At 36.5% G+C, this 25462-nt stretch overlaps 1 protein-coding gene across 1 annotated transcript in view; it reads left to right on the top strand.

Annotated features, from left to right (window-relative positions):
- Positions 1–25462, top strand: part of UTRN (utrophin) — a 603735-nt gene that overhangs the window by 488264 nt on the left and 90009 nt on the right. Inside the window, 6 exon segments of the mRNA XM_030928184.1 lie at positions 576–844; positions 4592–4738; positions 7288–7366; positions 10487–10547; positions 24844–24859; positions 24861–24906. Of these exon segments, the coding sequence (XP_030784044.1) occupies positions 576–844; positions 4592–4738; positions 7288–7366; positions 10487–10547; positions 24844–24859; positions 24861–24906 (618 nt within the window).

Raw genomic sequence — 25462 nt, 5'->3', positions numbered from 1 at the left:
GGGCCTATCATGGGGAGGGGGGAGGGGGGAGTGGGGAGGGATTGCATTGGGAGTTATACCTGATATAAATGATGAATTGATGGGTGCTGACGAGTTGATGGGTGCAGCACACCAACATGGCACAAGTATACATATGTAACAAACCTGCACGTTATGCACATGTACCCTTGAACTTAAAGTATAAAAAAAAATAGAGGCCAGGCGCTGTGGCTCAACCCTGTAATCCCAGCACTTTGGGAGGCCGAGACGGGCGGATCACGAGGTCAGGAGATCGAGACCATCCTGGCTAATACGGTGAAACCCTGTCTCTACTTAAAAATACAAAAAACTAGCCGGGCGACGAGGCGGGCGCCTGTAGTCCCAGCTACTTGGGAGGCTGAGGCAGGAGAATGGCGTAAACCCGGGAGGCGGAGCTTGCAGTGAGCTGAGATCCGGCCCCTGCACTCCAGCCTGGGTGGCAGAGCAAGACTCCGTCTCAAAAAAAAAAAAAAAAAAAAAAAAAAATAGATTAAGAAAAAAAAACAGAATATACAATCAGACATCCAAATTGTTCTTTTTCTTTTTTTTAATCACAGAATTGTCTCCTGAGGAGAGAGCCCACAAGATTGCCAAAGCCATGCGCAAACAGTCTTCTGAAGTCAAAGAAAAATGGGAAAGTCTAAATGCTGTAACTAGCAATTGGCAAAAGCAAGTGGAGAAGGCATTGGAGAAACTCAGAGACCTGCAGGGAGCTATGGACGACCTGGATGCTGACATGAAGGAGGCAGAGTCCGTGCGCAATGGCTGGAAGCCCGTGGGAGACTTACTCATTGACTCGCTGCAGGATCACATTGAAAAAATCATGGTCAGCATCATTGTCTTTGAAGGATTTTTAAGAAATGTTTTCCTGTTAAATACAACATAAATAAAGAGATCCGCACATATAAATTGTTATAAGGGATTGTTACAAAGCCAACACTGCTGCAGCCTCACCCATCAGGAGTCAGGACAGATGCCTTCCATATGACCCTCACCATTGGAACCTCCTGCCCCCAAATAACAACTAATGCAACTTTTATGATAATTTACATTTATTTTTATTTTTTATCCAACTATGCATCTCTAGACAATATAGATTAGGTTTCCCTATTTTTAAAAAATATTTTTAATCTCCAGATTTCCCCTCTCTTCCTTTTTTCTTTTCTTTTCAGTTTATTTGTTAAAGACAACCTCATTGTTTGTTCTGTATTGATTCCCAGAGCCTGGATTTTGCAGAGTTGCGTCCATATGCTCTCTACTCTGTATCTCTTGTAAATTGGTGGTTGGAGATAGAGATTTAATCAAAAGCACACTCTTTTACTGGGAACTCTCATCTATAAATTGCATCTTTTTGTATATTAATGAAGAATTAGTTTAGCTATAAATTCTGTTTGTAGTCAGGAATTGACCAAAGCTATGGATGTTAGACCTATGGTTACCTCCCCTTTGGTCCCCATATTCTAGAACAGCTCCAGAAAAAAAAGTTAATAAAATTTAGATAATAAGAGATATAAGAGATGATTTAAAGTATACCCCAAATCTCATTGACAGTGTAGTCAGATAAAAATAAGTACTGAATTTTGCTAAATATTATTAAATATGTCAAAGCAACTGGAAAACAAAATCCTTGGGGATAATCAGATTATGTCAACTCCCTGAAATTATCGTTAATCATTCTTATTTACAGAGTACACACCTTCTGGCAGGAGAAGGGCTTAGGAGTCACACCTGCCAACAGACTGCCAGTTAGCACCTTTGATACCAGCAGATGTTCTGTTTTTATGGCAAGAAAGGCCACATAGTCTCTTATTCTGTTATAGGAAAGTGCAGTCATAACATGATAAATTGGTTCTTTATACTAGAACATACAGCAGTTCTGAAACCATTTTAAAACTTGCTTTATCTCAAGCCCCTTAATTTGGAAGCTCTTCAAAAACAAAAGATAAACTTTCTTGATACAAAGACTCCTCATTGCCATATAACACCTGACCATAAAATGAAAAACGAAAACCAAAGACCTTGTTTGTCAAAGCTTTTTAAATGTTTTAACCTGTGGCTTATATAGAGAAACATTACTTTTGGAGAGGAAAAATTTAAATTTCTTTTTTGTTCCAAAAGATTTTTAAAGCCTGTCTTGAAGTTATATTCTATTTTTTTAAAGTTTACTATCTTTTGAAATAAAATAGGCTATTATTTAAAATTATATGCATCTCAAAACATTTTCTAGCATTTCATTTTTAATCTTTAATAGATAAAAAATAAAAAGATGGTGATTTTAAAAGCTAATTACACTTCTTGAGTCCTCCAAGGTACCTACCCATGGAGATTTTTTTTTTTTTTTTTTTTTTTTTTTTTTTTTTTTTTTTTGAGATGGAGTCTCTCTCTCTCGCCCAGGCTGGAGTGCAGTGGCCGGACCTCAGCTCACTGCAAGCTCCGCCTCCCGGGTTCACGCCATTCTCCTGCCTCATCCTCCCGAGTGGCTGGGACTACAGGCGCCCGCCACCTCACCCGGCTAGTTTTTTGTATTTTTTAGTAGAGACGGGGTTTCACTGTGTTAGCCAGGATGGTCTCGATCTCCTGACCTCGTGATCCACCCGTCTCGGACTCCCAAAGTGCTGGGATTACAGGCTTGAGCCACCGCGCCCGGCCATGGAGAGAATACTAAGGCATACAGTTAAAATCATGACTGAAGAAACCTTGAAGGATTTGAATTCTGTAATTGTTCTCAAACTGAAGCTGAGGGACCCCAACCTTTTCAAACTCTAGAGTGAAACATTCCCTTTGCCCACCCTAACCCACACCTCCTCTTTCCCTGTGCTTCTATATTAATTGTGAATTTTTTACACTTATAATGTCTCTGTTACCATACAACTGCTCTTCTTATTTAATTGTATTTGTGTGTTTGCTTGTGTGTGCACATTCTGTAATCTATTAAAATGCCAAATCTGCAGCAACGGAAAAAAACTACCTCAGATCTTCTTCTCCTTCTATACTGCAGCAATTCCCATGAATTTGTATGCTTCCCTTCTTCTACCCTGTCTTTGAAATGTTGGTAGCTGCAGGGTTCAGTAATATTTCTTACTTTACACATGTTGACTTCAAAGTTCCAACATTCATAGTTCTTACTCTGACTCTAGTCTCTTAAAGAGCCTCCCTACTTAAAGAGTGAACAATGTAGAAATGATGAAACCCGAGGGCCAAAGCTAATGGGATATTTATAACACTTACTACTTTTTAAATTTTTTTTATACTTTAAGTTCTAGGGTACATGTGCACAATGTGCAGGTTTGTTACATATGTATACATGTGCCATGTTGGTGTGCTGCACCCATTAACTCGTCATTTACATTAGGTATATCTCCTAATGCTATCCCACCCCCTACCCCCATCCCTACTACTTCTAATTTAAGTTTGGTACATTATTAACTATAATTTTGTGGCCAATTTAAACTTAAACTGTTTTCCTTTAGTATCCCAGTTCTGTTCTCCATTCTGTTTTAGCTTAAATATTGCTCAAATATCATTTTGTGGGCCTTTGTCAATAGAAATTAATTCTGTCTCTTTTGGATTGCATGTCCTGTACTGAATAGTGAGTGTCTGTTCCCAAGCAGCTTCCATTCTTCGTTGGGGACATCAAGAATATGGATGCTCATAATTACAATTTCTGAGTGTTCTTAGTGAGTTGTTTTAATGATTCTAGACCTTGCTCAGAGGTGGCATTTGTCAATTCTAAGACTCATTTACCTTTTTTCCTGTAGACTCCACTCTTCCTGCCCAAGGCCTAACCACAGAGTGATTATAAATGATTTGGACAGGGATAGATCTTACCTCTTGAGTCTGTAATAGGCATTGGTTTCATGGTTAGGAATGTTGTTTCTGCTGGCCACTTTCTAACTTAATTTTCAGTGGAAACATGTTAAAATCAAGTTGTTGGATTTGGTGAAAAAATATTAAGGTAGCTATGTTAAAACAGAATAAAAAGAAAATATGAATACAAACTAAAGGTAGAATCAACATGAGATATCAGTAAAGTGGAAAAATAATGGCACACATTTTCCAGAGTAAACTGCATATAATAAAAAGCATGAAAGGAAATACATAATCATTTAAATACGTTTGAATTATTTTTCTCTTCACACACTTATTTACGTTCTTTGGGTAATAAACAGTGACTTTTTGGTTATTCATCCAAGTTACCGAAGACCTGAATTAAGTCAGCTGTTGTTGAGTGGGCAACTGTAGTTGATTTCCTCTGAGATGGCCTTGCCATTTATTTGGAAGTAGAGTTCCAGGACCCCACATATACCAAAATTCATGCATACTTCAAGTCCCACATTTCCCCTTGGAACCTGCATGTACAAAAAGTCAGCTCTCCATACAGACCTGCAAATACTGTATTTTCCATATGTTTGATTGAAAAAAATCGGTCATAAGTGGACCCAGGCAGTTTGGTTGAGAAAAATCTGTGCATACGTGGACCCATGCCGTTCAGATCTAAGTTATTCAAGGATCAGTTGTACTAGCTTTTGTTATATTCTTTTCCAATAATATATTTTTGGTTCTTTTCTTCTAGGCATTTAGAGAAGAAATTGCACCAATCAACTTAAAAGTTAAAACAGTGAATGATTTATCCAGTCAGCTGTCTCCGCTTGACCTGCATCCCTCTCTAAAGATGTCTCGCCAGCTAGATGACCTTAATATGCGATGGAAACTTTTACAGGTGTCAGATTATTCCCCTTTGTAATGCAGGCTTTCACCTTGGGTGGTCTGTAAACCCTACCTCACTATTCTACCACTCACCGTTTTCTCTTTCTTTATTGATGGTATTTGATAATGAATTTAGCATGTGATGACATCAGGTATTTGTCTTTCAGTATCTTGAACCTAAAGGCCTCCTTTATTTGTAGAGTTTAATTCAATTTTTTGGTGTACTATTCATATGATATTTGTGGAAAATTGCAAAAGGTTAAATAAATCACAGTAACTGAAACCTGTGTTGGGTCACAGAAACACAGTTGGTTTAATGACTCCAGGCCTTATTTAAATATGCAATTTTGATGTAGCGCATACAAACATTTGAGAGATATAATATTTTATCATATAATAGATTTGCTGAATTAATTCAAATATGCAAGCACTCAATGGTTCATATTTTCTTAATGAAATTGAAGAAGTAAGAAATTAGTGTATAATATTTTACAATCTCAGTCTTTGAAAAGAGTGTTAATAACCTAGGATTAGTAAAGCAAAATCTGTTAAATGTATACATGTTTTTCTAGTGAATGGAACACAGAAATATTTGCTCTTTATTCTTTTTTTTTCTTCTGCTTTGTTTCTCTAATTCATTATCTTCATGTGATGATTCTTATGGTCCATCTTGATTTACTTCCCATTCTATTTCTGTTATCACTATTCCAATTAGAAGTCAGGGAATATGTTATACTTGAAAGAAGATATGTATTCAGTCATCCTTAACTATGATCCTGGTCACCTCTAGAGCTCAGATGTTAGTTACTGGTTGGATAAGATGAGAAAAATCTATGCTGGTGGGCAACACTGTTGAATTACAGGAGTAATATTTTCTTTACTCATAAAGTGTGGCATTTGAATGCTTTTAGGCCTTAATGAACAAAGTGCATACTAATGCAATTTAAATAGCTAACCAGGAGGAACTAGTGCTGTCCAGGGAACCAGACATACAGTTTCATTTAAGGACAGCTGCAAATGAGATTGTCCTTCTAAGTGGAACAATAACTAGCATTACATGACCAAGGCTAGAAAAAGGAAATGGAAATGTCAGTAGGCTATGTGCGGTTGTTATTGATTTGCATTTAGTTTCTCAGTTTAGTAACCCTTTACATTTTCATAATGCAGATAACTAACTATAGAATGTGTATTTTACAAGGCGCTGGGCATGGTGGGTCATGCCTGTCATCCCAACATTTTGTGAGGCTGAGGTGAGAGGGTCGCTTGAGGTCAGAAGTTTGAGACCAGCCTGTGCAACACAGGAAAAGCCTGTCTCTGCAAAATAAAAATTAAAAAATTAGCTGGGTGTGGTGGTGTGTGCCTGTAGTCTTAACTCCTTGAGAGACTGAGGTGGGAGGACCACTTGAGGCTAGGAGTTCAAGGTCACAGGGAGCTATGTTTGTGCCACTGCACTCCAGCCTGAGCAACAGAGTGAGACCGTGTCTCTAAAAATAAAACAAAAATAAAGATGTGGATAATAGATGTAGAGTATCCAACCTGGGCAGCATAGTGAGACCTTGTCTCTACCAAAAAAAAAAAAATTAACGCAGCGTGATTGCATATGCGTGTAGTCCCAGCTACCTGGGAGGCTAAGGTGGGAGGATTGCTTGAGCCCACGAAGTCGAGGCTGCAGTGAGCCATAATTGTGCCACTGAACTCCAGCCTGGGCAACATAGTGAGACTCTGTCTTTACAAACAAAACAAAACAAAGCCCAAAAATGTATATGAAAAAATATGAAGAGTACATTATTATGCCTGTTCAAACTTAGATATATGTCTCAACCCCAAGCAGAGATGATCAGATACAAATTTGGAGGAAAATAAGATGTTGCATACTCACGTGTCTTTTCATTCTCTGTTTATCTTCTACCACCTCACTCTATCCTTCTAACTAGCTACTATCTATGTACTGTCTATTTCTCTCTCTCTCTCACCATATATATATATATATAATCTATTATCTAACTATCTAGTTTCCTAGGCTTCTTTTTCATTTGCTCCCCATAACACTTTGTACCATCTTCCTTACAAAACAGAGATGAGTAGTCACTGATTCCATGACCACATTTTGACTCTAGAGGCTTTAGAGACAATGTACTGCCTTAGAGGCAATGCAGAGTAACAGTTAGGGCACAGATTCTGGCACTGTATGACCAAATACAAACAGGAGTGTTGCCACTCACTAGCTTTATGTCCTTCGATACCTCTTTGTGTTTTAGTTTCTTAATCTGTAAGATAATGATAAAAATAACTTTTACAGTTATTATGAAGACTAAAGCATTAATTTCTATAAATTGCTCAGAAGAGTACCTGACTCTGTTTACTCTTATTTGAGGCCAGGAGTCCTTTTTTTTTTTTTTTTTTTACCATTACTCTGATACCAGAGACAGAGAAGGGGCCTATATAAACAATCATATCCTGGGCAATAGCATCATTTATTATAGCCTTTAAAGCAAAGATATTATTAAAGTTACTGTTTCAGAATCAAATTATTTCCTCTGTCTCATATGTGTATGTGTACAGGTTTCTGTGGATGATCGCCTTAAACAGCTTCAGGAAGCCCACAGAGATTTTGGACCATCCTCTCAGCATTTTCTCTCTAGTAAGTACTAATAAACTGGACTGATCACATTAATTGAATGAATTAGCATTTTCTTTCACTTTAATTGAAGAAGCCGTATTTCTTGCTATCAATATGTTTATTTAGATAGATGCATGTAAGGAGGTACTAACATCAGTGAAAATATTGCTTAATGGTTATTATTTGTATTAATGTAATGACAACTGAGAAATCTTCAAAGTGGAACAGAAATGATTTCATCTTTAGCTATGGCTTTTCATTGGAACGTCTGTCATGATAACTAACATAGTATCATATCATCATTGCTGTGTCATAGGCAAAGATTATGAACTTTTTCATAATAAAGAAATCAGTTTTATATTTTAAGATTTTAAATTATTTTTTCTGCTTAAAAATTGCCTATTTAAAATAAACCTTCAACTTTTAAAGTAAAAAAATCACTCCCCATAAATCTTTAAGTGGGAAGATTTTGATTTATTAGGCTCACTGCGATTATATTTAGTTTTTCTTCTATTCAAGTATTGCATATGTAGCCAAACCATCTACGTAGAATTTTGTGTAATATTTTTCAACTGGAATTTTTAAATTTGTGGACCATTCTTGAGATCTTGAATAAACAATTTCAGCTTCTACTTTATTTATCATTCACTGCTGAGGCTACTAAAGAATGTAGGATTTATAGTCAAACAGATTGAATTTAAACATTCATTCTGCCGCTTACCAGACCTGTGAATTTCTGAAGGTTGATTTCTTTGTCTTAAAATACCATATTACCTATTTCTTCTGATTGTTTTGAGAACTCAATGACAAGGCATATCCAATTACACAAAGCACCTAGCACAGTTCTTGACACAAATGCTTTCAGTAAATATTAATTTCTTTCCTTTCATTTCCTCTGGCAAATATATGTAAGAAAGCAATTTGTTTCATTTAATTCAATTTAAGTAAATTTTAAAACTTAGGACAAAGCTTGTTTCTCAATCATGACAGTTTTTTTGCAACTATAACCATAGAAATAGCTAAAAAATACTATATCTTCTAACTAAATTGATTACATTATATTTCCTCTTAATCTTTTTGTCACTATTAATAAACTGCCTTACTTCAGTTAAAGGTTGGGCTTTTCTTTTACAATTTCAAGAATCTTAATCAGTCATTTCCTTCCTCTTCCTGCCCAGTACCTCTCTACCTCTCACCATCCTCCCTGCCCCCACCCCTACCTCAACACCATATAGTTTTTCTGTTTCACAAATCTTAGACCTTAGCTAGTTAATCTTTGAGTGGTATAGGCCTTCCTGGAATATACTGTGTATCTAGATGCCAGGACACATTTTTAAAGTCTGGATACCATCAACGTTGATGAAGTAAATAGGTTTGCTCTATACTTATTAGATATTAAGTATTCCAGATTTCTAAAGCTCAGTTTCTCAAAATGTAAAGCTATGTACCAAGATCAAATGAAAGAGGAGTTTACAAAATAATTGAGACTGTATTTACAGTTCTAAGTATCAGTTATCTTTAATATTGATGAAATGCTACACTTTCACCTAGCAATCACTGTCATAGTAGAAATCAAGCACATATTCTTTTGGAAGTGAAATATTGTGAAATTTACACACATTTTGTGCAAGTCAAATGCATGGCCTTGTATTATCTAACACTGAAAGTCCAAGGAGGTGGAAGTTATTCAAATCAAAACAATTATTAAAATGAGTGGAGAAGTATAAAAGTCCCAATTAATAAATTTAATAATTGTTGTCCTTTGCTGCTTGGAATCTTTGGCTTTATTATATTTCTTGGACTTTAGCCATGATTATAAAAGAAGCCTGTTTAATTAGGCACAAAATAAAAACTGACCTATTAGCCTGGTGCCAACACTGAAATGAGGTTGGCTCTAATGAGAAATGTAACGTACCTACTTCCTCATTTCATCCCTTTTTTATACTTCGGTGGGCATAGATTGAGAAAAGAATATTTGCCTTTTATAAAGAGAGGAAGAATTGTTGAGTAGAAAAATTGCTCAACTGATATTCAGAAATTGAGATCACATCTGAGCTCGACCATTTATTTACTGGCTATCACTCTTTGGGCAAGTTATTTTATTTCTATGCATTTAGTTCCTCATCTATCAAATGGAACTTTAACGTGTATCTTGCTGGCTTCCTTACCAAAAAGATATATTTGAAACTGCTTGACAAAGTTTAGAATGCTGAATAGTTGTAAGATATTAATATGACATGAAATTGAGAAAAAAGTATTGGTGACAACTGGCTACATGAGGATCTGATGATATTTGCAAAGTATGAAAATTCAAACTATTATCTGAATGTTTGTATTTGTTCATTTAGCAAAATTCTTTTATGGCACTAAATTCACATGTACTATTCTTCTTAAGTAAGTCTTAAAATAATTGGTTAATGTAGGAATAATGTATTTTTTATAAGTAAGAAGTAACTAGAATTGAAAAAAAAGAAGTACCTCAATTAAAAAAACCCATAAAATCTCAATCATAGAAAGATCTAGTGCAAAAGTAGGAGACTGGGCTCTCTGTGTGTTTCAGATGAAAGTAAGAAATTGGGATTTTTCTGCCTAGACGATTGCCTTGGTTCTTCACAACTTTTTGCCTATTTTTAAATTTCCTCTTTTTAAATTTTGTAGAATTGAATTTATTTAAATGCCATCTGTACTCAATAGCTCCTCCTGTGACTATGATGCAAAGTAAAGAATGTTATTAGTCATCTGGAAAATTCAGTCTTCAAAAATCTCATTTTTAATCTGTATATACCAGGTAAAATTAATTTTGGTTTTATCAAAAATATATATGGAGTACAGTTTCCAGATGGCACTAAGGTTTAAACTGTAGTATTTATAAACAACACCATTTGAAAATTTAAAAGTATTTTTATCAACAGGTTAAATTAGTTGGCATTAGACCTTGAACCTGTATTGTTTCTTGTTTTACTTCAAATGAATCCTTAAAGCCATTTTTTGTTTGACCCAGTGGATCTCATAATTATAGGAATCCAGCTCAGAAACCAGAGCAGTTCATTGAATTTGCTATAAAATGTTCAGTTGTTTTGCATTAAGGTGTAAGACTTTTTGGTTTCCAGCGTTTCCAATAATCTCCCTTTGTTTCCTCAGCATCAGTCCAGCTGCCGTGGCAAAGATCCATTTCACATAATAAAGTGCCCTATTACATCAAGTAAGTTGATTTTAATTCTCCCTTATAATACCAAGAAATCATGTTTTATTGATAATTTAAGAGGCTTCTCCCCCCTTAACTTTTAAAAATGGAATTCAGTCCTGTTATCTGAAGGAAACTATGATACATTTAATATTAAAAAGAAACTAGTTTTAACATGATAATTATATTTTTCATTTATTGGGTTAGGGATATAGGTGTGTTTAGCTGATATATTTTAAAGTAGAGATTAAAATATCTGGAGACAGACAATAAGCTATGATGGCTCTACTGTACTCCAGCCTGGGCAACAGAGTAAGATCCAGTCTCTAAAAAATAAAAAAAAATAAAAAAATTGGAGAAAATGACAGAATTTCAAAATACCCTTGACACAATGATGTTTGTCAGACTGTACAAATTCTAAGCCATTTTTCCTCCTCCAAGAAAATCCGTATAAAAATGTCTTATACTCTTCTTATTTTATTCCACCAGTAGGAAATAATGATTTATCATGAAAAAGTTAAATATTGTCAAGTTTTTCTTTGTCTTATAGAAGTTATCTGCATTATTAGCATAGGCTCATCATTCTTTGATTTTGTTGTCCAGTTAGTTTCTCCTTCTTGCATACTGTTTCTTCTTTTTATATGACATTTTATAAGTTTTGTATAATTTACACAGGCTCTTAGTAGGCCTTGATCCTTGGCTTAGGGCTATATATTGTCATGGAACAGAATGATAAAATACTACTTCTGCAGTCCCTTGTGGTGTAACTTAGTAAAGATATTAATTTACAGTGTGCTCTAGTGATGAGTCATAGTTCACCCTATTTTATGTGTCAGATGAACAGCATCATAATCATGACAACACTTACTTATTGCCAGGAGACAACTCTGTCTCAGGTTAACTGTGTGATCTCAGGTAAGTCAGATGAAGATCTCTGGGCCAAGTTTCCTTTATATCATTTCTAAGATGGAGTGTGGTATCTCCAAAATCTATGCAAATGCTAATAATCTGCTCTTACAATATACTTCCTGAAAACATTGTGTGAAGTCCATGTTAGTGAAATCGTCTTTTCTTAATAATTTTTTATTTCAGTCTGAGATGTAAGCTCAGAGTAAAAAACAGGTTTGCCTAATATATAATAAATATAATAAGCAATATGTTTAATTTAAAAATATAATAAATATAATAAGCAATATATATTACATTATCTTATGCGAGTTTAATATTTTTATCAGTGTATAACCTACAATGCACTGAGTTGTGAACTGAGTTGAGAACAAGGTATTGAAACAATTGATTGGTGTCAAATTTGCCCACGTAAGAATGGAAAGAGGTCAGATGCTGGATAAGTTGGCATATCTCTAGTGAAAGAAGATGTGATTATCTAACTGAAAACATTTAAAACTGTTTACATTTTTATTGTACACTGTAACAATAATAATAGTAATAGTATTAGAGAACTTTAATTCGCTTGGGTGAATATGGACTTGATTTTAATATTACAAATTTAGATATAAATCTGATGTACTGTGGTAGGCAAAATAATAACTGCTCCCAACCCCCGAAAGATGCCTGCATCCTAATCCCTGGTACCTATGAAAATGTTCGGTTACATAGCAAGGGAGAATTAAGGTCGTAAGTGGAATTAAGGTTGCAAATCAACTGACCTTTAATTAGGGAGATTATTCTGGATTATCTTGATGGGTTTAATGTAATCCTAGTGGCCTTTAAGAGTGGCAGAGGAGACAAAGAGAGATTTGAGGATGCTAGCTACTAGCTTGGAAGGTAAAGGAAGCGGACATGATCCCTAAATGCAGGCAACTTCTAGAAGCTGGAAAAGGCAAAGAAATGGGATTCTCTCTTAGAACCTCCAGAGAAGGAATACAGCCCTACCAACTTTGATTTTATCCCAGGGAGACTTTTCTGTAGCAGCAATAGAAAATTAATGCATGTACTATGCAAAAATCAAGAAGGTCATGCAAATTAATTGAAATTAATTACTTATTAAATTGACTTAGAATCCTTTATCATCTGATTTTTTAAAAATGCAAACTGGATCTAGTTTATGGGTTTTACTAGATAAAGAAAATATTAAATCTCTTGCTTTATGTTTCTATCATGATTATCTGTGTGGTTTGGCACTTTTAAAGTGCATCCTTAATTTTAGCTCTTTTTTAAAAATGAATTTCTGTATGTTCAGGTTAATTATATACGACTGAGAATTGAATTGTCTAAATCAGAATTTCTGTAGTTCAAAATGTTTATAATTTTGGAAGGATCTAATAGGATTGTGTTCTTGTTCTTATGGGGCAGAATTCTTATGGGGCAGATTGGCAGAGTAAAAGTTAGCTTTACGTGGCTTCCCATTGGCTAGAGCACTATTAGCAGCTCTGGAAAATAGATATAATATAATGATGGCCAGTATTTTAAATAATAACATTTAGGACTGTAGCATTCTAAAAAATCTTCTCCATCACCAGTAAAAGATTGGATTGTTTAAAATATATGTTGTTTTAGTGTTAAATGTCTTTTAAGTCTTTCAAATTTTTAGAAATGTGCCCATTTGTATATAGCAAATTCCCGTTTTCACAAAACATGTTTAACCAGGATCTTTCATTGTGTAATTTAACAGTTTATTTCCTCATGAAGAAGAAACATCAAATTCTGAAGGTAGAGTTATAAAAGCCAGTATTTATGTGTGAAGAATTGTTATGAAAACAAAATTTAATTCCCAAATTAATAACCAAGCAAACGGTGAATGAAAAAGCTTTTAATGTACACTTCCCTTTGCATGGCTTCAAAAGTAGAAGAAAAATGTTTAAAACAAGTTTTACATGATTGCCATGCAAGGATAATTCCCTGGGGCAAATTTCGAATGTCTATGGCCAACAAAAAATAATATTCAGGTAGAAATATTCAATGTTTTCGATGTTTAAGTATATCATCTATGTATTCACTGTTAGAATATGGCCAGAAAGTTGAAAGGAGACTAGGAAGGACAAATTATTTTTATGTCATATTTTAATTTTATAGATCACTTAAAACCCACTTTAGGCCGCGCGCGGTGGCTCAAGCCTGTAATCCCAGCACTTTGGGAGGCCGAGACGGGCGGATCACAAGGTCAGGAGATCGAGACCACCCTGGCTAATACGGTGAAACCCCATCTCTACTAAAGAATACAAAAAACTAGCCGGGCGACGAGGCGGGCGCCTGTAGTCCCAGCTACTTGGGAGGCGGAGGCAGGAGAATGGCGTAAACCCGGGAGGCGGAGCTTGCAGTGAGCTGAGATCCGGCCACCGCACTCCAGCCTGGGCGATAGAGCCAGACTCCGTCTCAAAAAAAAAAAAAAAAAAAAAACCCACTTTGATGGCTTCCCACTGCATTTCTGTCTCTCTAGGTAATTCGTTATTAATATTTTGAAGTGCACTGCAGTGGCTCCATGACCATGTGTTTGTAGAAAATGATAGAATATAAATCTGAACTGAAAGAGTCTATATAGTATAAATCCCTCTATTCATTAATATCTTAAGTTAAAACTAGTCTATATAGTATAAATCCTTCTATTTGTTAATATCTTAAGTTAAAACTAGTCTATATAGTATAAATCCCTCTATTTGTTAATATCCTAAGTTAATACTAACATTCGAAAATTTTATTTGCCGCCTCTAAGGTAGACTTTCTGAAACCAATCTAGTGATTTCTTTTTTCCTGGTATAGTGCAATGAGAGCTCATTGTATTCAGGGTTTAAGAACATTTAAAATGGGGCCAGGTGCAGTGGCTCATGCTTATAATCCTAATGCTTGGGAGGCCGAGGCAGGTCGATTGCTTGCCCCCAGGACTTCGAGACCAGCCTGAGCAACATGACAAAACCCTATCTCTACAAAAAATTAGCTGGGCATGGTAACATGCGCCTATAGTCCCAGCTACTCAGGAGGCTGAGGTGGGCAGATCACTTGAGCCTAGGAGGTCAAGACTGCAGTGAGCCATGATCACACCACTGCACTACAGTATGGGCGACAGAGTGAAACTCTGTCTCCTTTAAAAAAAAAAAAGGCAGAGAAAAGGAAAATTTAAAATGGTTCTTGCTGCCTTCACAATATACGATAATCTGCCATAAAAGCCAGATCTCTCTCATTGTAAATTTTTGGTTATGTATTTTGCACAAGTTAACTAAAAGTTAACTTCCAGGGAGTATGAGGGATAAGAGGAATGAAAGCTTTGGGTTCAGTTGAACTTTCTTAATGCATCACATTAATCAGTAAAATTCACCACTTCTCAGTTTGCCACAGAAATAATAGTAACATATAATAATAATAAATAGTTGCTGTGGGAAATAATAATGATCATTGTAATAAATTACATTTTTGAACAGTCATTTGCCAGATGCTGTGCTGAATCTTGTGCATAGATGATCACTTTTAATTCTCTCATTAGCCAAGTGAAGTATAGGTACTATAATTACCCGCATTTACGGATAAGGCTTAATGAATTATCAATAACTGCATTAAAAGTAGTTAATAAGTGCACTTACAGCTTGCTTGAGATTACATAGCCAGTAAGTAGAAGAGCTAGTGTTCAAACCCAGGGATTGTCTACAGCTCCTGAACTCCTGATCACTCTGCGGTGCTGTGTCCTGGCCTCAATATTAGTTGAGTCAGAGGATGGAAGTTTTTAGTCCCATGGAAACTTTGAATAGGATGAAGCATTATATTTAGGAAGGAGGAGAGTAGTGGAGAAAGTATGAGCAAACATCTTTTCTTTCATACCGTAGACTGGTTACCATTTACTATGCACCTCCTATGTGCCAGCAACTGCGCCCAGCTGTCCAAGGACAAAGCCCATGCTTTTTCCAGTACTCCACCCTGCCCTTGTGTAGGCTTTTCCATAGGCTAATTTCTACAGGAGGATCTATTTTCTAGATGTTTAAAGCAGTTTCACACTGTGGTCTGGTAATGGAGAAAGGTACTTTTTCATAGATAGGAAGATGTCATTCCCACAGTCCTTGCCAGTTGGACACTGAGAGGAGCTCTGAGGTGGGAAACACACTCTTTGGCCTTCCTCTATCTTTCCCCATTCACATGGTCCGAAGATTTCTGTCAGTGGGTAGATTTAAGTATCTGTGGGTAAGATGGCCAACAAAGCTGTCTTGTAAGTCCTAAGGGACTTGAAACACAGATGGTTCTCTATACATCTGGCCTGTTGGTAAGTCGCAGTATTTAACAGAATTTAGTAAGGTATAGTTAGGAAATAAGGTTTTCCTTTTTCCTTATGACATCTTCTCTAAAGCCTGAGTTGCTGACTTTTCAGTAAGCCTTTAGTTTTGCTACGGATGACTATTCTGTTCTTGTGACAAGGTGTCACCATCACAATTTAACAATTCTATAGCTCGGTTTTTCCCACTGGAGTCTGAAGTGCACACGTTAATTCTTCATAGAACCCTAAATACAATGTACAATATCACACAACACACAGCTTTCATTATGAATGTATTAGTAACCTCTGGTTATATATACCATGCATGTCACATTTTCTAAAACTGACATTCCTCAATATTGCAAAATATAACCAGCATAAACTTGTCTGTATCTATAAAATTCGCAGTCTTACATTTCTTACCCTTGTTCTAACTCCCTCTTTGAGAGGATCGAAATGAAGATCATCCTCAATTTATTACTTCTCTCTTTTTACTTTTATTTTCTACTCTTGTGTCCATTATTGATAATCCTGCAAAGCTCTTTTAGACCCCCTCTCATTTCCCAAGGCCACCCTCTACCTGCCCTAATCCTTCAGTAACTGAAAGGAAATGAAGTTTGTAATAGTTGTAAAATCTTGGGGAGCGAGTAGTTGATCTTTATCGCAGTCATACAGTTCATTTGTGTAGATTATATAAACTTGTCTTGGCAGAACTACACATACCGTCTAGAGGAGAGAATTCATGCATATTTCTTTAGAAGAAGTGTGTACCAGCTTAGGCAATACAGGAGAAATAGTTCTTCCCTAAAGAAGGGCAGAGAGGAGTATCAGCAAGGCAATCTCCAAATATTCAACCTAACAGGAAAATGAAAGCTAACAAAGTATGTATAACAGCAACTGCAAAGAATTAACATAAAGCATTTTATCATTAAAGGTTATACAACACTTATCCCAGAACAGAATAAACCCATAACAAAGGTATAATTAACAATGAAAAAATAAACATAGCTCTCTCCAAAAGGGTCCCTACAGCAGCCTTTATTTCTGCCTTCCCTCTTCCGTGAAGATGAGGGATGGTATCTTTTCGGTTCCAGTTTTTTAAGTGAAGAACTGTTGGGCCACACTTTGAATCTCTTTCCAGAAGTGGAGCTTGTGGTTTTGGTTTTAATGATAAAGAAGTAAATGAAGTAGAAGCATAAGAAAAATGTACTGGAGAGTCTGTTTTTCTAATAGTCTGTGACTCTGTTTTTATTGAAAATAAATATTTAAAACTCACTAGGCCAACTCTGCTGATGGGGAGGTAAGAATAAAATTGATCTATGAAAGAATGTAAGTACCTTAGGATCACTAAAGTCCTGGGCTTGGGGGGGCTTCAGATAAATGAGCATAAGCATACCTTGGCTAACTAAAAATCCAACAGCAGAAAGCCTGCCCTGCAGCAGCCAGCAAACCATCACTGCGAAGAAATCTTATGTATTACTGTTGTCCTAGTTAATTGAGGTAATTTAGGTGGAACTGACATTGTCTTTGAGAGACATTAGGTAGTTCAGGACTTAAAATATCACCTTCACTGCCATTAATGTACATATTGTTGGGCCATGGAGTAGTATTTTGGCTTGGAATCTTCTAGATTACCCAACTCTATTGCATTATAATGGCACCATCAGCCTTACTGGGCAATTTGATTTTAGGGTAAGGGATACAGTTAGTAGAGTTCTACCGTACAATCTAGGTAGGATCACTGTGGGGCCATTCAGAGAGGAAAAAAGATACCTATACTTTATAAAGATTAAATTTTTAAAACTGCCATTGCAATGAGCAAAAGTACAGAAGGAATAATGTTTAAAATTGTAAAATAAATAGAAATATGTTGATTATAAAGTAAAATAATACAGTAAAAGATTTCATATAACCATATAGAAAAAATTAGAAGTAATTAATCCCTGCTTTTAAAAATACATAAAAGAAAGAGATAAAGTAGTAATTTATTTTAAAATAAAAAGCTAAAAGCTACAAATCCAGCTTTTAAAAGCAAACTTAAAGGATACAGTGATCCCCTCAACTGTTGCGGGAACATAGTCCTGTTGTTAACACCTTCAGATGGCTCCCCAGGGCCAGTGCAACAACCAGTGACCTACAGGAATTTGGCTGATGGTCTGAATCTCCCCAGTTTGAGAGTCAGGGAGATGAGGGTAGGGTTGGGTAGGAGGTGGGGTTCCCTATGAATTCTGGGCTCATGTAGAAATATTATCAAGCTAGAGGCTCCCCTGGGTTTACTGAGTATTTGCTTGTTTATATTTCTAGACAATCTAGTACCCTCAAGACAATTATCACCTATCCCTCCCCTCGCACATAGGCACATCAGTTTTGATCATTAATTCTACTACTTTATTTAAAAACAAACACAAATAAACTTTGCCTTATTGTTTTGTAACAATGGTTCTATTAGTCATACATGCAATATTGACATCTTGTATTTTGGGGTGTATGGTATGGTAGCCTATTTTTATATAGTCCTTTCCATGTTTGTATCTTTAAATCTCCTCCAGAGTGTGAAATTATTTTAAGTGTTATTTGTTTAAGAGACAGGGTCTCACTCTGTTGGCCAGGCCAGAGTGCAGTGGTGCAACCATGGCTTATTGGAGTTTTGTACTCCTGGCCTCAAGTAATTCTCCTGCCTCAGCCTCCTGAGTAGCTGAGACTACAGGTACATGCCACCAGGCCCAGCTAATTGGATTTTTTTAGAGATGGAGTCTTGCTATGTTGCCCAGGCTAGTCTCAAACTCCTGACCTGAAACAGTCCTCCTGCCTTGGCCTCCCCAAATGCTGGGATGACAGGCATGAGACACTGTGCCCAGCCTAAATGCTTTTTATAGTCAAATCCTACAGAATTATTCATAATTTACAATGTTGTCTTCCTGCCTCCTGTCTTCATTATCATGAGATACTAATGGCATTTCTTAAGGAAGACTCTAAACTTTTACAGTACCTGTTATCAAGTGGGATCATATATCTTATTTGAATTTTGACAGAATGGTTTTTTTTTTTTTTTTCTTGAAATCCTGACCTCCACACTTCTTAACTTTTCTCTTAAGTTAATTTTTTGTTTCTAAAAGTATATGGATTTCCTGCCTTTAAAAGCTTAGAGGACTGTAGACAGTGTTTGTAAGTGGATGAGGAAGTTGAATATAACTTGAGGAATATATAAGTTACTCCTACAGCTTTCTCACCCATTACCTCCATCCTCTCCCAGGGGCTTTTCCACACAGGCACACACACCCACACCCAAACCCACACCCACACACAAGCATGTGCATAGAGTGAGAATCAATGTTACTGATGAGGGTACTCCACATTCTTCCTATATTCTAGTCTTGAGTGAAACAAGGACTGAAAAGATTATAAATTCCAAAGTAAGTATACCACCTCTCAGATCTTTAAGAAGGTGTTACTCAGATAAATGATGTCATATCAGATTGCCAACATTTGTTTTCACTCTTCGTACTTTAGGCAGCTGAATGCAAAATTGATTAGTTGGGAGCTCGTGCCTGATTGCTGTATATATCTAACTTCTATAAGTGTACATAAAGTAGGTGTTAACAGAACCTGTATTTTGCTTGTGTCAACTTCCTTTTCTGGAGACTTCTGGTTTTCTCATAGCACCTCCCAGCTTCTAATACACTATATAACTTATTTACAGTGTTTCTCGTCTCTTATTTTTCCCCATCGTGAAGCATGGCCACTCCACTTGGCACCATGGAGTTCATAGCTAATATTTGTAGGACCAGTTTGAGTGCAGGAGAAAAGATGGAAGCCAAACAGAAGTGGCTTGAGTGGTGAATGGGACACGAGGAAGTAGATATGGTACACTACTCATTGGTGAATTTTGTCTGTGAAGGAGAGAAAAAAGGTGATAACTAGCAGAAAATGTAGATTTGAGGTAGATGTGTGTGTGAGTGTGTGTGTTTGTGTGTTTAAGAATGGCACGTTGTAAACATTTATATTCTACAAAGGATAGTCTTCTTGAAAGAGGGGTTGACAGTGCAGCATAAAAAATTTTTAAGAAATCGTTGGGAAGAATTGGTGTTTAATAAGAAGGGGGACAATTTCTCAGTTAAAGGGGAAAGAGGATGACAAACTGGCAGATGGAGGGAGGTTTCTTGAGTTGGTGGAGAGAGAAAGGAGTCCTCATCTAGTGGTATTTAGGTTTTCAATGAAGCGTGAGATAAAGTGAAATGATACTAAGGCAGAGAAGGAAACCAGTTTGGGGAGAGAGATAGCAGTAGTGAATTTCTGTTTTGGAGTTTGGGAAAGCAAGTTTATTAGGGAATGTAGTGCAGTTGCCAGGAGTTGGGCATTTGAGGTTTGAAATCACATATTTAAAGTAAAACGAGTCTGTCTGTTGAGTGATTTTCTCCAGTTGTTTTTATCCACAGCTGCTCAGGTCCAGAGTAGGCAAGTAATTGAGCTGATCCAGGCTTGGCAAGGGGTGAGAGAGAAGCAAGGGAGATGAGGTTATTTGTAATGATTCTAATTATAGACCATGGACTCAAATTTGGACAGATTCATCAAGAAATATTTTAAAACCTTGATTATGCAAATATACTTCCATATCAAGAGTCTAGGCTTAAAATGAGACTATCTCTTCAAATCCTGTTTCTATTACTATAGGACCTCAGGCAAGTTATCTAAGCACTCTCTGCCCTAGTTTTTTTCATCTGTGAGATGGAGACAGTATTGTCACCCAAATCATAGAATTGTAATCCAAATTGAATTTACACATAGAAAAAGTTTATCCAAAAAAGTTTACTTGGTACAAATTGAGCACTCCAATTGCATGTTATTACTGTGATTAATATAATACATCCTGACCTAGTATGTTATATTTTACTTTGCACAGCAAAGAAGAAATACTTTTCTTTCTGTGATTGTCTTATTTCAGGGCAATATACATAATTCTTGTCCCCACATTTGTATTTTTACTTAACTCATCTTTAGTTATGTTATGTTATATGCCTTTATAATTATAATTGGAATGGAATGATACATAGCAAACCTCACAAAATCCAGTTATAAGCATAAAATTGGATAGATAGTAGCAATTAAGTATATTTGGTAAGTGTCAGTTTTTGGACAGCAAGATGCCTTCTGATCATCCTTTAAGATTTCATGGAAAAATATCAGACCACTCTAATGAGGACAAATGGGTTTAAGAAGTATCTTCCCCAGAGCAGTCCTTTGCCCAGAAATCAGTATTTTATCAGTCTATCAAAAGTGCATGTCCTTTGCTGTTGGTTCATTGTGTTACGTATTAGGCAGTATTGCAGCACAACTTTTTTTGTTTTATTTGTTGGTGCTACAATCTTATATTATTTGTATTTTACTTTCTGTGACTTACCAGTACACATTGTTATGAATAATAATAGGTGGAGGGATATATTACTTCTTAACCTTATTGGCTTAATATTTTGATAAAGTCCATAAAATGCAGAGATTATATGTTATCCCAGCTGGGGCACTTCAGAGTAAGGGGGCACTTTTAATAGTTATACCAGGATGCTGATGTATAATTCCTGTATACAATCTAGTATAAAGCAGGATTTATGCTGCTTGAAGGATAGTTTTCAAAATAGGCAAAAAAAAATCTTAACTCTTTTATGAATACAAAAAGAGCATGTTTCATTTAACTCATAATAAGAGAACCAGTAAGAAGTTATAATAGGTTCCAAAGAGAATACAAAGTGTCACCTATCTATAGTCAGATTAGGGATGCTGAAATGAGTTTACCTCTGGACGCAAAGCTGACAAACTGGTCAATATCCACAGGACAATAATCAATTGCATTCCCCTGGGCACAATTTGCATTTATATTGACAGAAGTCATTTGCATTACTATCTGTTTTCTTCAGTTTGCAGAGTTTAAAATAGCTCAAAGAGAATTTAAGCTTTACAGGATACCCACTGATTTTTTGCCCACAGCAAAGACCTTCACAATTTTTCCCTACACAGGCAAAACTGGATGGCTGGTCAGCCTAGTTCCATGTCACATGTTCTCACTTATGTTTGCTCCATGTGATTTTGTACTTAACTGTTAACTGCTACTTTGTTAACAGTACAAATAAAATATTTGTACTGTTAATAAAAAAAATTATTTTTTATTTTTTAATTTTATTCTTGGATAGATTCCCATGGCTGTTGCCTTTTAAAAAGAGGATTTTTAGTAATAAAATCATAATTTTATTTTAGAGCTTATCAAGCTGCACAATATGAAGTCCCACTCCCTGTTCATATTTGAGATTAATTAGAACCCAAGCTGTTGTTATTTTGGGGTAAAATGCTACTTTTATTCTGTTTTGGTTGCCTACTCTGGGAGAACTTCAGGCATTTTGGCAAGAGGAGCTGAGCTATCTGCAGCTGTTCAAATACTTTAAGCCTTTGGGTTCATTGTGGATTTTGCTTTAACCCTCTCCCCTGACTTAAAACAAAACAAAACAAAACAAAACAAAAAACCAGCAGCCAACTGCATCTCCTGTTTTTTTTTATTTCTGTTGTTTGGTAAGTGGCAGTGATACTTTTGTAACCAGAGGCTGTATTTATTTTCTGTGTTGGCAGTTCTGCCTAATGAATCAACTGGTATTGAATTCACAAAGGGAGACGCCCGTTCCCTCCCTCCATCTGTTTGCCAAATGTGTGTGTTCCCCTCAGCTCTCAATAGTGGTTTCACTAAAAAGAGCCATTAGCAAGTGGTGTTCACCTTGAATTCTCAGTTCTCAGCCTGACTGAGAGATAGTGGTATTTTCCTCTTGTGATGATGTAGAGGCTGTGTGAGGTGAAGACCCACACCTGTAATTCCAGAGAAAGCATATTTGTTGTTTAAGTATAATGTCTGGCTCTACGTGACCGATGGCTTTAGTTTGGTTCTTGAGCCTTGGTTTGCTCCATGATGAGATGTCTGCCTCTGGACAATACTGTTGTCATGGAGATTGAAATTCCCTGAAAGAGAAGACAAGAGATCAATGAATCCTAGTAGGTTCTCTCAGACTGGGAGCCCATGATGCCTTACTGGAATTGCATTACCTCCTCAGTAAATCCTTCCATACTTGTTGGTGATAGGGAGGAAATTTTTCTGAGACTCTGCATTTCTGTAAAGCTCTGAGCCTAATGATGAATACCAAGAGTTTAGGTCAAACAACTTCAGTACCCACTCCATGGGCTTTGGAGCAATTTGGATAGTATCACTACCATCAAACCAAAGGGTGGAATGGTTTTGTTGGTGTTCGGTAGTGGACCATGAAGTAGAAGTATTTGTCTCTGCATTGAAGTCAAGAATCTGGGTGGAGGTGCCAGACAACTTTCCAGCTCTTTCTAAGACAGATCTTCACATTGTAGTTATATTATTTTGTTTGAGATCTTGGAATTTCCAGGATACATACCCAATTGCTAATATTTCCAGGATACATACCGAATTGCAAATACACACTTTAAATATTTTTCAAAGGTAAGTATGAGTTATTTGGGGTTTTTGTTACCTGTGTGTATATAACAATGATGATGTTCTTTTCCCAGTGACATGCCCCAGTTTTTGATCTATTACATAGGCTTAAAAACTAATTTCTCTTGAATTTGATTTTATGAATGTTGTAATATCACTCTCTTAGGTACTATGCTGGTTCATTTCACTTACTAAATAGTTTTATAAGAACTAGGTGTCATTTAAGAAGTCTTTGGAGCACTATTACTTTATTAATCTACCCTGACCTAGATAAGGGGCAGTTAACTCTTTTTAAATGTAAGGCCTGACCCACCAAAGTCATGAACTGTTTACCTAAGAAACTTAATTGAAGCATTCCATTTATGTTTTAATCTCAGTTTATTACCCCAAAACTTCCATCTAACGTATGAATTAGTTTGGAAATTTACAGAAACAGAGAAAGTATACAACTTGCTTTTAAAGTGAAGAACATGAGGAAAACAGTTTAATACATATAGAAAATAATAATACTGGTTAATAGGAGGAAGCTGAGAAGAGGAACACAGAGTCAAAGTGGCAAGAGACACTTGCCTGAGGGGAGCGGGGAATCCAGATACACATGAAGAGAAGAAAGGGTAGATTTGCGCAGAGGACGGTTCGACTCAAGATAGAAGAGGAGGGAGGCTCCGTAGATTGTGGGATGATGTCATTCAGAGTTAAACTTGTTTCTGCAGTCTTTGGAAATAGTGACGAGACTTCTAAAGGGTAGTGACTCTCACAGCACTACTTCTGCTTTTGGAGGATTTGTTCTGAATGATATCTACATCTGCTTAACAGATATGGGTGTATTCTGGAGCCTGCATTGATCTGGCCACATCAAGTCAAGGCCCAAGGGTTCATGACAGTCACATTTTATATCTAGGTTTTAATTTTTAGTTTCAATTCTGCTTGAAATAGGCAAAGCAAAAAATTTCATTTGTCTTTTCACAATGTAGTTGCTCAAATGAAATTTATTATTTAAAAAATTGTATAAAAAACTTTTGTATAGAGAGATGAGGTCTCGCTATGTTGCCCAGCTGGTGTCAAACTCCTGGGCTCCCATCTCAGGCTCCCAAAGTGTTGGGATTATAGATGTGAGGCACCACACCTAGCTAAAATTTATTATTAATATATATATATATATTTTGAGATAGTGTCTCACTCTGTCACCCAGGCTAGAGTGCAGTGAAACGATCTCGACTCACTGCAACCTCCACCTCCCAGGTTCAAGTGATTCTCATGCCTCGCCCTCCTGAGTAGCTGGGACTACAGGCAACCACCACCGCACCTGGCTAATTTTTGTATTTTTAGTAGAGACAGGGTTTCATCAAGTTGGCCAGGCTTGTCTCAAACTCCTGACCTCAAGTAAGCCACCTGCCTTGGCCTCTCAAAGTACTGGGATTGCAGGAAGAGCCACTGTCCCTGGCCGATGTTTCAAATATTAAGTAATAATTGGGCACTGGGTTTCTGAATGGTTCATAATGAGGGTAATTTTGCATGTATTTTTAAAAATTTGAGAAAAATCATTTCCACTTGGGTATTTCCTTTTTGGCCTATATGATGTTTTTTGATCTTTTGTTTATTTTTAAAATTTTACCTTTTTTTTCCAGCCATCAAACACAGACCTACCTGTTGGGACCATCCTAAAATGACCGAACTCTTTCAATCCCTTGGTAAGTGTTATTAATAGTAATTAATTAACCTAAACAACTGAGAACTGTGTATTCTTTTTCATTTTTCTTTCTTTTTTTTTTTTTTTTTTTGAGACAGAGTCTCACTCTGTTGCCCAGGCTGGAGTGCAGTGGTGTGATCTCGGCTCACTGCAACCTCTGCCTCCCGGATTCAAGCAATTCTCCTTTCTCAGCCTCCTGAGTAGCTGGGACCAGAGGCGCCTGCTGCCACTCCTGGCTAATTTTTTGTATTTTAATAGAGACGCGGTTTTACCATGTTGCCCAGGCTGGTCTCAAACTCCTGAGTTCAGGCAGTCCACCCGCCTCGGCCTCCCAAAGTGCTGGGATTACAGGCCTGAACCACTGTGCCTGGCCGAGAACTGTATATTCTTAAATAGGAGCTAATCACCAGCTTTTCTTACATGGCATGTTAATGTTAAAAGAATCATGTCATTGACATTTAAAAGCAGTTAAACTTCTAAGGGCAATGTAATAAACAGATATTGCCTTTCTTAGGAGAATTGTGTGGTTTGAAATCATGTGAGCCAAAAGGACTTGA

The sequence above is a fragment of the Rhinopithecus roxellana genome, chromosome 4 (assembly GCF_007565055.1).
Source record: "Rhinopithecus roxellana isolate Shanxi Qingling chromosome 4, ASM756505v1, whole genome shotgun sequence".
NCBI lineage: Eukaryota > Metazoa > Chordata > Mammalia > Primates > Cercopithecidae > Rhinopithecus > Rhinopithecus roxellana.
This window is presented reverse-complemented; position numbering and strand designations above follow the sequence as displayed.